Source organism: Tribolium castaneum, chromosome 4, assembly GCF_031307605.1.
Source record: "Tribolium castaneum strain GA2 chromosome 4, icTriCast1.1, whole genome shotgun sequence".
In the NCBI taxonomy this organism is placed as follows: domain Eukaryota; kingdom Metazoa; phylum Arthropoda; class Insecta; order Coleoptera; family Tenebrionidae; genus Tribolium; species Tribolium castaneum.
The window spans coordinates 1752300-1765154 of record NC_087397.1 but is presented as its reverse complement, the minus strand read 5'-3'; the positions used below and the strand labels follow the sequence as shown (position 1 = coordinate 1765154).

Sequence of the window (12855 nt, the reverse complement as noted above, 5' to 3'; positions counted from 1 at the left end):
AATTTACTTATCTAATGATGCTTTAATTCCAAATTTATTAAACGTAAAATGGTTTAAACAAAATTAATAAAAATTAATAACATTGTAATTTATTATTTATTTAAAAAGTTTGTGTTAAAATATCTGCAAAACACGGTCAGTACCTGGGGCCCCGGTGGCCCAGTGGTATAAGCGCCACTTACAACGGGGGAGGTCGGGGTTCGAACCCGGATCAGAGCAACAATTTTTCTGAGAAAAAAAGTGTAGCAAAGGTAAGTGAAACAAACGAGAACAAAAATAAGAGTTTGAGAGAATATATAGACGTATAAATGTAAAGCGGAGCATAAAACTGACAGAAATAAGAAAATAATAAAAAAAGTAAAAGTACGTAAAGGCGCCAAATTGTAAACGTACTTTTTGTTTTGAGAGAAAAAGAGATGAACGTAAAGGTGAAATATAACTTCAAACTTTATATGAATCCTTAGATGGCTTATACGCCCGGTATTTTTTGATGAAATCTGATGAAAAATTAGTAAATTAAATTGAAAAAAAGGGAAAGAAAATTTTTTTTGAGCTAATTCGCCGACTTTTGAATTGAAAGTATTTGCGTTTTAGGTAAATTATTGCAATTATATAGTTTGTAATGTTTATTTATTTAAAAAGTTTGTGTTAAAATATCTGCAAAACACGGTCAGTATCTGGGGCCCCGGTGGCCCAGTGGTATAAGCGCCACTTACGACGGTGGAGGTCGGGTGTTCGAACCCGGATCAGAGCAACAATTTTTCTGAGAAAAAAATTGTAGACAAGGTAAGTGAATCAAAACGAGAACAAAAATAAAAGATTGAGAGAATATATAGACGTATAAAAGTAAAGCGGAGCATAAAACTGACAGAAATAAGAAAATAATAAAAAAAGTAAAAGTACGTAAAGGCGCTAAATTATAAACGTACTTTTTGTTTTGAGAGAAAAAAAGATGAACGTCTTTACGTTCATGTGAAATATAACTTCAAACTTTAGTTGACTTATACGCCCGGTATCTTTTGATGGAATCTCATGAAAAATTAGAGAATTAAATTGAAAAAAGTGGAAAAAAATGTTTTCTCGAGCTAATTCGCCCACTTTTGAATTGAATATATTTGCGTTTTAGGTAAATTATTGCAATCATATAGTTTGTAATGTTTATTTATTTAAAAAGTTTGTGTTAAAATATCTGCAAAACACGGTCAGTATCTGGGGCCCCGGTGGCCCAGTGGTATAAGCGCCACTTACGACGGTGGAGGTCGGGTGTTCGAACCCGGATCAGAGCAACAATTTTTCTGAGAAAAAAATTGTAGACAAGGTAAGTGAATCAAAACGAGAACAAAAATAAAAGATTGAGAGAATATATAGACGTATAAAAGTAAAGCGGAGCAAAAAACTGACAGAAATAAGAAAATAATAAAAAAAGTAAAAGTACGTAAAGGCGCTAAATTATAAACGTACTTTTTGTTTTGAGAGAAAAAAAGATGAACGTCTTTACGTTCATGTGAAATATAACTTCAAACTTTAGTTGACTTATACGCCCGGTATCTTTTGATGGAATCTCATGAAAAATTAGAGAATTAAATTGAAAAAAGTGGAAAAAAATGTTTTCTCGAGCTAATTCGCCCACTTTTGAATTGAATATATTTGCGTTTTAGGTAAATTATTGCAATCATATAGTTTGTAATGTTTATTTATTTAAAAAGTTTGTGTTAAAATATCTGCAAAACACGGTCAGTATCTGGGGCCCCGGTGGCCCAGTGGTATAAGCGCCACTTACGACGGTGGAGGTCGGGTGTTCGAACCCGGATCAGAGCAACAATTTTTCTGAGAAAAAAATTGTAGACAAGGTAAGTGAATCAAAACGAGAACAAAAATAAAAGATTGAGAGAATATATAGACGTATAAAAGTAAAGCGGAGCATAAAACTGACAGAAATAAGAAAATAATAAAAAAAGTAAAAGTACGTAAAGGCGCCAAATTGTAAACGTACTTTTTGTTTTGAGAGAAAAAGAGATGAACGTAAAGGTGAAATATAACTTCAAACTTTATATGAATCCTTAGATGGCTTATACGCCCGGTATTTTTTGATGAAATCTGATGAAAAATTAGTAAATTAAATTGAAAAAAAGGGAAAGAAAATTTTTTTTGAGCTAATTCGCCGACTTTTGAATTGAAAGTATTTGCGTTTTAGGTAAATTATTGCAATTATATAGTTTTGTAATGTCGATTTATTTAAAAAATTTGTGTTAAAATATCTGCAAAACACGGTCAGTACCTGGGGCCTTGATGGCCTAGTGGTATAAGCGCCACTTTCGACGGGGGAGGTCGGGTGTTCGAACCCGGATCAGAGCAACAATTTTTCTGAGAAAAAAATTGTAGAAAAGGTAAGTGAAGCAACACGAGAATAAAAATAAGAGATTGAGAGAACTTATAGACGTAAAAACGTAAAGCGGAGCATAAAACTGAGAGAAATAAGAAAATAATGCGGCAAAAATCTTAAAAGTACGTAAAGGCGCCAAATTGTAAACGTAAGAACAGATCCTAATAAAAGGAAAATACTTTTGTTTTGAGAGAAAAAGAGATGAACTTAGAGGTGAAACATAACTTCAAACTTTAGCGTTCAATCCTTAGATGATTTACTTCTTAAATTATTAAAAAATTAAACGAAAATATTTAATTTGTGTCTAAAAATTTTATAAAGGAAAAAAGGCTAACAATCAGCATTAAAACAACTAAAATTAATTAGAAGACTTAGAGTCAACCTCATAAAACTCGCAAGGAAATAGGCAATTATTTAAAAAAACATAATTTATTACATAGTTTAACTATAAATAATCCCGTGACAGTTTAATGCGAAAGCAGATTTATCGGTGTTCTAAGTACAGCGGGTACTTAAGCGAGATAAGTCATTCATTTATCTAAGCGTGTAATTCTGCTTGGTTATGATTAAGTTTAGAGACATTTCAGCCGAATCACAACGTTTCGTTTCAATTACAAAATCAAGCGAAATATTTATTTCTATTCGTGACATAGGCCATTTCTCCGTGCCTGTAAGATAACCCTGAAGATAATCCCCATCGATTCGCAATGAAATACGAATAATTCGATGTAGAAACGCCGAATTTTCTTGAATAATTTCTCAGCGTCTCACTTAAAACCTGTGTGAAATTTTCATCGCAGGTGCTATTTTAAAGTCGTCTTGGGTCATTCACTGCAACCCTTTTCACCGAATCCTGCTGAAAAATTAACCAGATCATTAAAGTCTAAAAATACAAAATGAAGCGAGTTTTGTGAAACTATTCATGGAGTTGATACGCCCGAAGGCACAAAGGCAGCAATTTGCCTATGCTGAATGAAAGATACATGACTGGGGAGGATCAAGCCTCCGCACTGTGTCAGCAGACCGACCGCTGCACCTTTGATACCAATCCGAAACCTAAAACAAACCAAAACTTTATTATCGGCTCTATACGATCACAACTTAACACTTTCACGGACATAAACCCAAATATAGCCCGTAAAACACCGACATAAACAAGTTGCGGGAAATTCGCCCCAGTTTTTGGTAAAACAATACCTGCCATCTGTTGTTTGCCAATTGCGTTAGCGACCGCCTTAAACCTCCAACTCGCCCAATTAAACTTCTTTCATTCATAAATTTTTTGTTGACTCTTAAATTGGCAAATAGAGTTATCTGTCTTGCAAATTCCTAAATAAATTACATTAGGGGTAAATGAATTACACTTCCGTTCGTTTAAGTGAGTTTCATCCCAGCATGCGTATGGAAGAAATCAAATCTATTTGAAAATTCTCGAACAAGCTTTTACAAAGCTCTCTGTTGTGCCGTAATTCCATTTCGTTCTATCAGCATTTTCAAAAAAACATTACTAATAAACGGAAAAACGGATCACAAATGCTGACAAGAGATGCCATCTTTACGGACAGCTTGAGGCCCGATATTTCTGGCGATTGTGTCCAGGACCGGCTTCCACATTTACAAAAATCCGTTCTTGCGTTATCACGCTGGCGTAAAATACTCGCCGTATTGAGGCCATATCTTGTTATCTTTATTGTTTTAAAATTTGTTGACTCGTGGAAAATAATGTAATCCGGCTCTTCTGGCGTCCGATTTGATTTTTATCGAGGGTGGTGACGGCACTTTTAACAATTAGAAGAGACATTCCACAAACGTTGGAACTTAAAGGAAACGATGTGATGGGCACACAATCGCATTGCCCAGATTCAATGGCTTTGAGACGACGAAAGAACTTCAACAGAAACACGATTAATTAAAAATTGCGTACTTTTGAACCTTGAACATTTTTATGGCAGGCAATATATTTTATGGCGACAGCGCGCTTAAACTGCACTTATTAATAAAACTTATTAAAATAACATTTCCCTCATTTACTGTGTTGACAAATATTTTAAATCTAGGTCACAATTAAGCCCATTTTGTGTTTTAGTGTGTCAATAAAAGGAAAAACACAATTTTTCCGACTTTCCTAATCTAATTTATTTATTTACTTTTATTATCACTTTTATTGCAATAGCAGCTTTATAAAAAAACATATATTTAGCTATTGTCAGTCGTGTGTGACAAATGACGGTTTCTAGTATGATTTCTGTGATAATTTTAGTGCCGTTTTTGGCAAGTCTGAGTCTAGCCCAAGTGGCGTTTCCTGTTAATTACGATATTACAATTAACCCGAATTTGGACCAACTGAGTTTTACAAGTGAAACAGTTATTTCAATTCAAGCAGAAGACACTGTACAAACAATTACGCTAAATTCCAAAAATCTAATAATTAGTGATCCAATCAAAATCACCAATTCAATAAATGAAGTTCTAGAGAACGTTACTTTTGAATTACACCCACAAAACGAGACTTTAGTCTTACATTTTCAAACCCCACTGTCCCCAGGCTTGTACATTGCTACTATCGTGTCCCATGGTAAGATAAACACGAATTTGGAAGGTTTCTACCAAGTTGAGACACCAAACAAGTATGAAATTTCTCGCCCAGTTGACTTACTTAATTCTCAATTTTAGCAAAATTTTTTTAACAAATTTCCACTACAGCAAAGCTCGTCAAGTTTTTCCCTGCTTTGACCATCCGACTTACTTATCAACCTTTACATTGACTTTAATTCATCCGAAAAAGTACAAATCGGTCGCAAGTAGCGTCAAAAAATCACAAACTGAAACGTACGACTCGTATCAGCGTTTTCCCTATTAATTGTCACAATTTCAGAGATGGGACCACCGTTAAGTCCGTTTTTGCCCAATCTGACCCTTTGCCTCCACACTTGTTCGCGTTTGCTTTCAGCGACTTGACCCAAACTAAATACGAGGAAGTTTCAGTGTTTAGTAGAGATAAAGACGAAATTGAATATCTGGGACAATGGTCAAAAACCGCTTCGTATCTCTTCCAACAAAGTGAGACGTTTCGGATTCAAAAACTGGACCAGATTGTTGTGCCAGATTATGGCTTGTCTCAAGACGTTGTAGTGAATATCGGGCTAATTTTTTATAGAGAATCTGCGGTGTTTTATAAGCTAGAACGCGAAACTGTTGAAGATAAGCAAAAAATTGGGGAACTGGTTGCTGGGGCTGTTGTCAGACAGTGGTACAAGGAGGCAAATACGGCAGGCTGGTGGTCCAATTTTTGGGTCAGTGAAGGCTTCTCCCTCACTTACCAGTTCAATGTTTTGGAGAGTTTCTGGAAATGGAGAGTTGTGGAACAGTTTTTGGTGCAAGAACTTGATGACACGTTTGACTACGATTCTAAGACGGGACTTACAGTCATTGTGTCAAACCCTGACGATTTCTCAAAGTTTCACGAAATTAAATGTGAGTTTGTTGAAGTAAACCAACTAGTTTTATATTCCCTGTTGTAGCTTTTGCCCTAGTTAGGATGTTGTCACACTTGGCAAAACCTGGCGAGTAAGTCGCCAAATTATTGGTTAATTCAATAATTATTCCAAATTTTTAGTATTTTTGAAGATGGGAATGAAATTGCGTCCTCGTGGTCACAAAAACCCGGATTTCCGGTTGTTAAAGTGACGAGGAATGCGAATGTGTTTACATTTGAGCAAAGTGGGGCCTTTTCAACCCCGGTTAGTGTGGTTTTCCAGGACGAAACAGATCTCAGTTATGACCTAATTTTGGAAAAAAACATCCAACAAGTGAACTTATCAGTGACAGGGGCTTGGTATCTCGTGAATTATGATCGATATGGTACTAGTTATTTAATTGATTAGATGATTTCGTGACGAGTGTTTTAAGGATACTTTCGGACATACTATGACAAGGACAATTGGCTCAAGCTTGCAACTTTCCTGCAAGGCTCTAACATTGATGCAATTAGCCCAGTCAATAGGGCGCTCTTAATAAAGGATTCGTTTAATTTAGCAAAGTCGGGCTTATTATCGTACGATATTTACTTAGATTTAACAAAATATCTGACAAAAGAAACAGACTATATTCCTCTTTATGCTTTTATTAAAACAGCAAATCGTCTTAAAACTCTGTTTGCCAAAACAGACATTCAGGACGTATTTATGGTACGTCCAGGACGATATTTACGATTCTTTTCTTATTTTTTTAACAGGAACATGCCAGAAATTTGCTTCAACATGTGTACAACAAAGTTGGAACCTCTCTCACTTCATCAGACACCCACTCAGATATTCTGAGCCGCATGAAAATTTTGACTTGGTTGTGCGATTTTGGACTTGACAATTGCCGCACAGAAATGTTTGCAAAACTAAGCCAAGGACAAGCAGTTGAGCCTGATTTGCAAGAACTCGTCTACTGTGGAGGGATGCGACTTGGAACTTTGCCAACATTTATGTTTCTCAAAGATCAGCACAATGTTCACCAAAAAGACAGAATTTTGAAAAGTATGGCTTGTACGTCCGATCTTGGTCTTCTAAGGTTTGTTAATTGATTTTTGTGTTTTATTTATGTTCTTTCGTTTTACTAGGAATTACTCGCTTGCGATCGTTGATGACAATATAATGCTTCGCCTTAAGCGTGAGTTTAAATTAAGTGCTTTCAAGGCCATTATAGACGGAAGCGACGAAGGTGTCGATGTTATCCTTGATGTGGTTAAAAAGTATTTGGAGCACATTTTAAAAAGGTACAGCTGAAGGCAGCCAAACACACACTATAAATTTGTTTACAGTTTTACGTCCGAAGAAATTTCAGAAATGTTCGTTTCTTTGTCCAAGAAATTAGTGACTGGGGAGCAACTCGCTAAGGTTTTATACCCCGATATTTTTTGCATTGTTAATTTTTTCTTATTAGATTGATGAAATTGTGGCTTGTCTGGACGATAATCAAAAAGTGACGTATGGAAAAATCTTCGAAACTGTGCAAACAAACATCAACGAAAATATCAACTGGAGGAAAGCAAATTTGGACGTTTTCCGAAAATGGTTAAACATAAGTCAAAGTACAACTGTACCACCTAGTACGACGCCATCGCCTGGAGGAGCCGCCTCACTAAAAATTTCGTCGCTTGGTCTTGCATTGGTGTCTCTATGTTTTATTTTAATGTGAACGAAAAAATTATTATTTATAATAAATAACACAAACAAGCGTCCAAAGTTTAATTAATACACATGTCATTACGAGAAATAACACCCAGTCCAGTTAATTTACAAGTTTTTAATTTATGTTAACAAGTATTTACGTTAATAAAGGAACTGTCAGTGCTGTTTTTTCATTTACCATGAAAAGTGTCCCGGTTGTGACTGTTCTCCTCTTAATAAATTCTTGCACCTCGGCTAAATTACGTAAATATTTCCCACTTGTTTCACTGATTATAAAAAAAATTCGTAGCACCGACTTTTAAAAAATGTGACCGAAAACGTGAAAATTTCAACGATTGTCTATCAATTGCCGTCAAAGACGCTATCATGCAGTTAGGACACTCTAAACCTGAAATCGGGTTGCCTGTTCTTGAACCATTATTTATACCATCATGGGCTATCAATTTGCAGGGAATTAAGCAGTCTTACCGTAATTACAAAATGTGGGGACTTACCAATATCACATCAATGAGAGTAGAGTAGGTTTAACAGTTTTACTTATTTATTTGAAAATAAAATTTGAAATAAGTATGAATTTTGAGGCAAGGATTCTCGAAATAGAGGCACAATTCCTCGATGTTAAAGGCGAGTTTGAGTATGAGATGCATGGAAGGCTTTTGATAATGGAACTCAATGGTAAAGGGCCAGGTTTTGTCAATTTTGGTCAGTTACACACCAAGTTAGCCAATTTCCTCACATTTTTTTCAGTTAAGCCAAACGCAACTCTGACTTTTAAACTTGGAGAATACGAGAAACGCAGAAAGAAACACTATAAAGTAACTGGGAGTAAGTTAGTGGTGGCACCTCAGTCGGTGTCTGCGAATTTTGATAACATCATCAATGGAGACAAAGAACTGAGTGACAATATTAATAAAATGTTTAACGACAATTGGAAAGGCCTGTTTGAAGAAATTGGTCCTACTTATGAAGACGCTTGTGCCCAAGTGTTCCAAGGGATATTTAACCGGGTTTTGAGCAAAGTACCTGTAGATGAACTATTTGGTGGCGAATAATAAAGAGCATGACTTGTGTGTTTTGTATTTTTATTTTGACACCAGACAACAATTAAGCGACTTGATCACAGGATTAAAGCAATACAACAATAAACATAAACATTATCAATTTATTGACACAGAATTATTTTTATTGCAACGAAAAATATAAAATAGAAATTAAACAACATTTCAATACTCAGTTTACAACAGTTTTATTTCATTTTTTAAGTTTTTATTATTGCTACCATGCCATAAATATTCCAAACTCATTATCTTTTTTCAAACAATTAACACTTCGAGTTTATGGTTCTGAGGATGACAGAGTAGCCCACAACAATAAATGTATTAGCAGCTTCATTCTGTGATAAGATTATAAAATATAAAAAATAGAAAACTATTAGTTTTACCAGTTTTAACCTTCTGAGAGGTAAGCCACAAACATTTTTCCCTCGTTTTTTAATACACTTTCTAGCCATAATGTCGCTCTTTTGGCTTTTTCTCACCCTGCTATTAGCACACACTAAGTCTACCCCAATTGAACCGAAAACCGTCGAGTATCGCTTACCCGAAGGTGCCGTCAAAGTGATCCACTATGACATTGCTCTAAACCTCAAAAAAGATATTTTCGATACCAATACCTTCACTGGAGTAACTTACATTTTATTTAAAAATCTGAAAAGTACCAACGAAATTCGGTTACATGCCAATGGCTTGGACTTCTCTGAAGTACTACTAGCAGCGGCTGATGCCAAACAAATCAATTTTGAAAATAAAGATTTTGTTAGCGACCCTGCTAGTGATATACTCACACTTACCACAAGTACCAACTTGGAGGCTGGTGCAGAGTACCAGCTTAAATTCACATATCAGGCAAAATTACGTACCGATGAAATGTACGGTTTTTACAAGAGTTCCTACAAGGCACCTAATGGTACTACCGTTTATCTAGCAACGACCCAGTTTCAGGCAACTCATGCCAGGAAGGCTTTCCCTTGCTTTGATGAACCGATATATAAAGCACTTTTCGATATTAAAATAACCCATCCTAGTATCTACAAAGCTGTTGGTAATACTAGAGGTAGTACCCAAACTATTAAGTAAGTAATCAAAACTATTCAACGGTCACAACTTAGCAAAAATTCAGTCAGGATTATAGTGCTACTAGTTTTGCCACAACCCCGGCCATGTCCACATATTTGATAGCTTTCATCGTTTCGGATTTCACGTGTTCTGGTAGTACTCCGATTGAGGAAGCCATCCCTCACCTGGTCTGTTCACGAAATGAAGCTGTTTCCACTAGGGAATTGGCCGAAAAAGTTGGGCCTAAGTTAATGTGGGCCATGGAAAACTTCACAGGAATTGCGTACAACGTGTCCAAAATTACGAAAGTACACCAGGTTGCGATTCCAGATTTTGCAGCAGGTGCTATGGAAAACTGGGGACTAGTGACTTATCGGTAGTACTACATAAACTCGTTTTTTTAAATAATTGGTAATTGACAGGGAGACTGCGCTTTTGTGGGACCCTGAAGAGTCCTCTAACCGCTACAAGCAAAGGGTCGAAACGGTGATAGCACACGAATTGTCGCATTTTTGGTTCGGTGATTTAGTTACGACGCATTGGTGGTCGGACACTTTCCTAAACGAGGGTTTTGCCACCTATTTTGAGTACTTTGCCACAGCTGAAGTACTGATCTTTTGTAATTATCAAGTGGTTAATGTACAATTGTAGATTGAAAATGACTGGGAAATGGAGAAACAATTCGTGATTGAACAACTCCACCCTGTTCTAGCAAGCGATGCCTCACAAACTTCCAACCCTTTATCATCCTCAGTATCGTCACAAGCGCAGATTCAAGGCCGGTTCAATTCAATTTCGTACAATAAAGGTACTGAATTTTGTGGTACTACCGCTACTGAACATTTCTTACAGGTGGTAGCATATTCAGAATGGTGCGGCACATAATGGGCGAAGAAAATTTCAAAGCCGGCATTCACGCCTATTTGGAGAAACAGTAAGATGTTTTATAGATCCACCAAAAAAACACTCGTTCAAATTTTAGCAAGTTTGGCTCAACTACACCGACCGATCTCTGGGACGCTTTAACCCCCTTTGCCAAATTTTTACTTCCCCTAAATAAAACATTTTCCATTGTTATGGATGATTGGGTAAACAAGCCCGGATATCCAGTCCTGACCGTCCGAACTAATTATTCAGGCCTTGTGCTTACACAAGTCGGTACTACTTGAGTCAAAACCAAATTTTTGATTTAATTATTACAGACGAGATTTGTGGCTTCTGGGGAAGCGGAAAAAGGAAAATGGTTTATTCCTTTGAGTTACACCACGGCCTCAGACACGAATAAGTTCCAAAGCACGTCGGTTAAGCTTTGGTACATGCCGTTAGGCGTCTTGAATCTTCTATACACGCCGAAAAATAAGACTGATTGGATCATTTTCAATAATCAACAGACAGGTGACACAGCAAAATTTTTAAGCCACCGTCTAATAACTTAATATCGGGCTGTAAATAACACAAATTGCAGGATATTACAGAGTCGATTACGATGACATCCTTTGGAAACGGATTGAAGTGGCTTTGAACAAGCCCGGGTTTGATGGCATTCACGAAATAAATCGGGCACAATTACTCGACGATTTGCACAATTTTGCAAGATATGGCATCCACACTTACACAGAATTATTCGATTTCTACCGATACTTGAAAAAAGAAACCTCGTACTACCCGTGGTACGCCGCCATGACTGCTTTTTCAACCATGTTGGCCAGAACAGGAGATGAAAGAATACGAACAAGTCTTTCGGTACTGTTCTCTAGACACAGTCAGGTGTCTAAAACGTAGTTATTTTGCAGGAGTTTATTTTAGAACTGATTGAAATTTTTTACAACACGCATCCTTTCAACAGTCAAAAAAATGATAATCAAATCTATACACACAGCAGGGTTTTGGCCTCGACTTGGGCTTGCAGACTGGGGCTCCACGATTGTGTTAAAAATGCTTTAGATGCCTTTAATAATTACAAAACTTCGCAAAAGTACGTGTCTTTCAAAAAAAAAATATACGTTAAATGGTTTTTAGGAGACCTGATAAAAATCTGAGGTCTGTGATTTATTGCAACGGCTTGAGACACAGCAATGATACTACAAATGACTGGGAATTCCTCTGGAAGGACTACCTGAGTACGAGCATAGCCACGGAACAAGTCACGATTTTGTCGGCTCTTGGTTGTGCCAAAGACACAACAGTACTTACCAAGTACTACCCCAATTTTTATTTTGTAAAAATAACAATTCGTTTGTAGTTATTTGGAAAAATCGATCAATAGTACTTCGGGAATTCGGCCACAAGACGCCCTTTCCGTGTTCTCCTCGGTGTACACCGGCAATCCTGAAGGTGTCGACATCGCGCTTGATTTTCTCCTCAAAAATTACAACAAAATTGCGGCTCAGTACGTACTTTACTAGCAGTGGTACCAATTCTAGTTTTTTTCTAGTTATGGTAGCATGAACGCGGCGAGTTCTCTATTCTCAGGTTTAGCGAGCCGATTTACACGAAAGGACCAAACCGACAAGGTTTGTAATTGTTATTAGGAGACCTAACTACATTAAAATTTTCAGTTGAGCAATTTCCTAGACACTGCCACCGATTTGTCGGAAACTTTGCGAAATTCCGCACGTGCGGCTCTCGCCAATGCGTTAATAAACCTAGAGTGGATCGAGAAATTTGAACGGGAATTGACCCTTTATTTTAGACTTGAAGAGGAAGAAACTACGCCTTCTACGCCTTCCACATCGTCACCCACGACTCCGAAAGATGAGGAAAATAATTCAGGAGTGGCGTCAACGAGCGGATTTGCAACAATAACAGCCACGATGTGTATTTTCTACTTCTATTATTAAGTAAATAATTTATTGTTTTGTAATCTATTAAGTGCCATAATTAGCGATAAGTCAAGCCTACAATCGAAATTGCAAAATTGTAAAGTTTTATTTCGCACAAATAAACTTGACCCAAAAATCGTGTTTAAATCGTTTCCCAAAAATTTCCACAAATAATTCGAAAGCCATATTTGAGCAAGAATTTATGAACTAGTTTATTGTTTCCGATTTTATCACCGAAGGATTAAATGGAATTAATAAATTCATCTAATACCCGTATTTGCGATTAGATAGCAGCAAGAATAAAACTCATATTACCCCATATATTTCAGTTTTGTTCGTCCGAACGTTAGCCAAAT

General features: G+C 36.6%; 1 protein-coding gene across 1 annotated transcript; it reads left to right on the top strand.

Annotated features, from left to right (window-relative positions):
* Positions 1 to 4582: 4582 nt before the first annotated feature.
* Positions 4583 to 12635, top strand: LOC103312152 (uncharacterized). The gene is made up of 26 exons (XM_064356207.1): positions 4583 to 5010; positions 5057 to 5212; positions 5259 to 5857; positions 5905 to 5950; positions 6000 to 6244; positions 6293 to 6570; positions 6618 to 6943; positions 6993 to 7148; positions 7194 to 7269; positions 7316 to 7568; positions 7853 to 8081; positions 8150 to 8265; positions 8311 to 8604; positions 9070 to 9694; positions 9742 to 10053; positions 10100 to 10283; positions 10329 to 10485; positions 10530 to 10611; positions 10660 to 10831; positions 10880 to 11072; positions 11143 to 11420; positions 11471 to 11652; positions 11697 to 11873; positions 11920 to 12066; positions 12112 to 12190; positions 12236 to 12635. The coding sequence occupies exons 1-26, from the start codon at positions 4607 to 4609 to the stop codon at positions 12515 to 12517; spliced, it is 6048 nt and encodes a 2015-aa protein (XP_064212277.1). The 5' UTR covers positions 4583 to 4606; the 3' UTR covers positions 12518 to 12635.
* Positions 12636 to 12855: the final 220 nt, after the last annotated feature.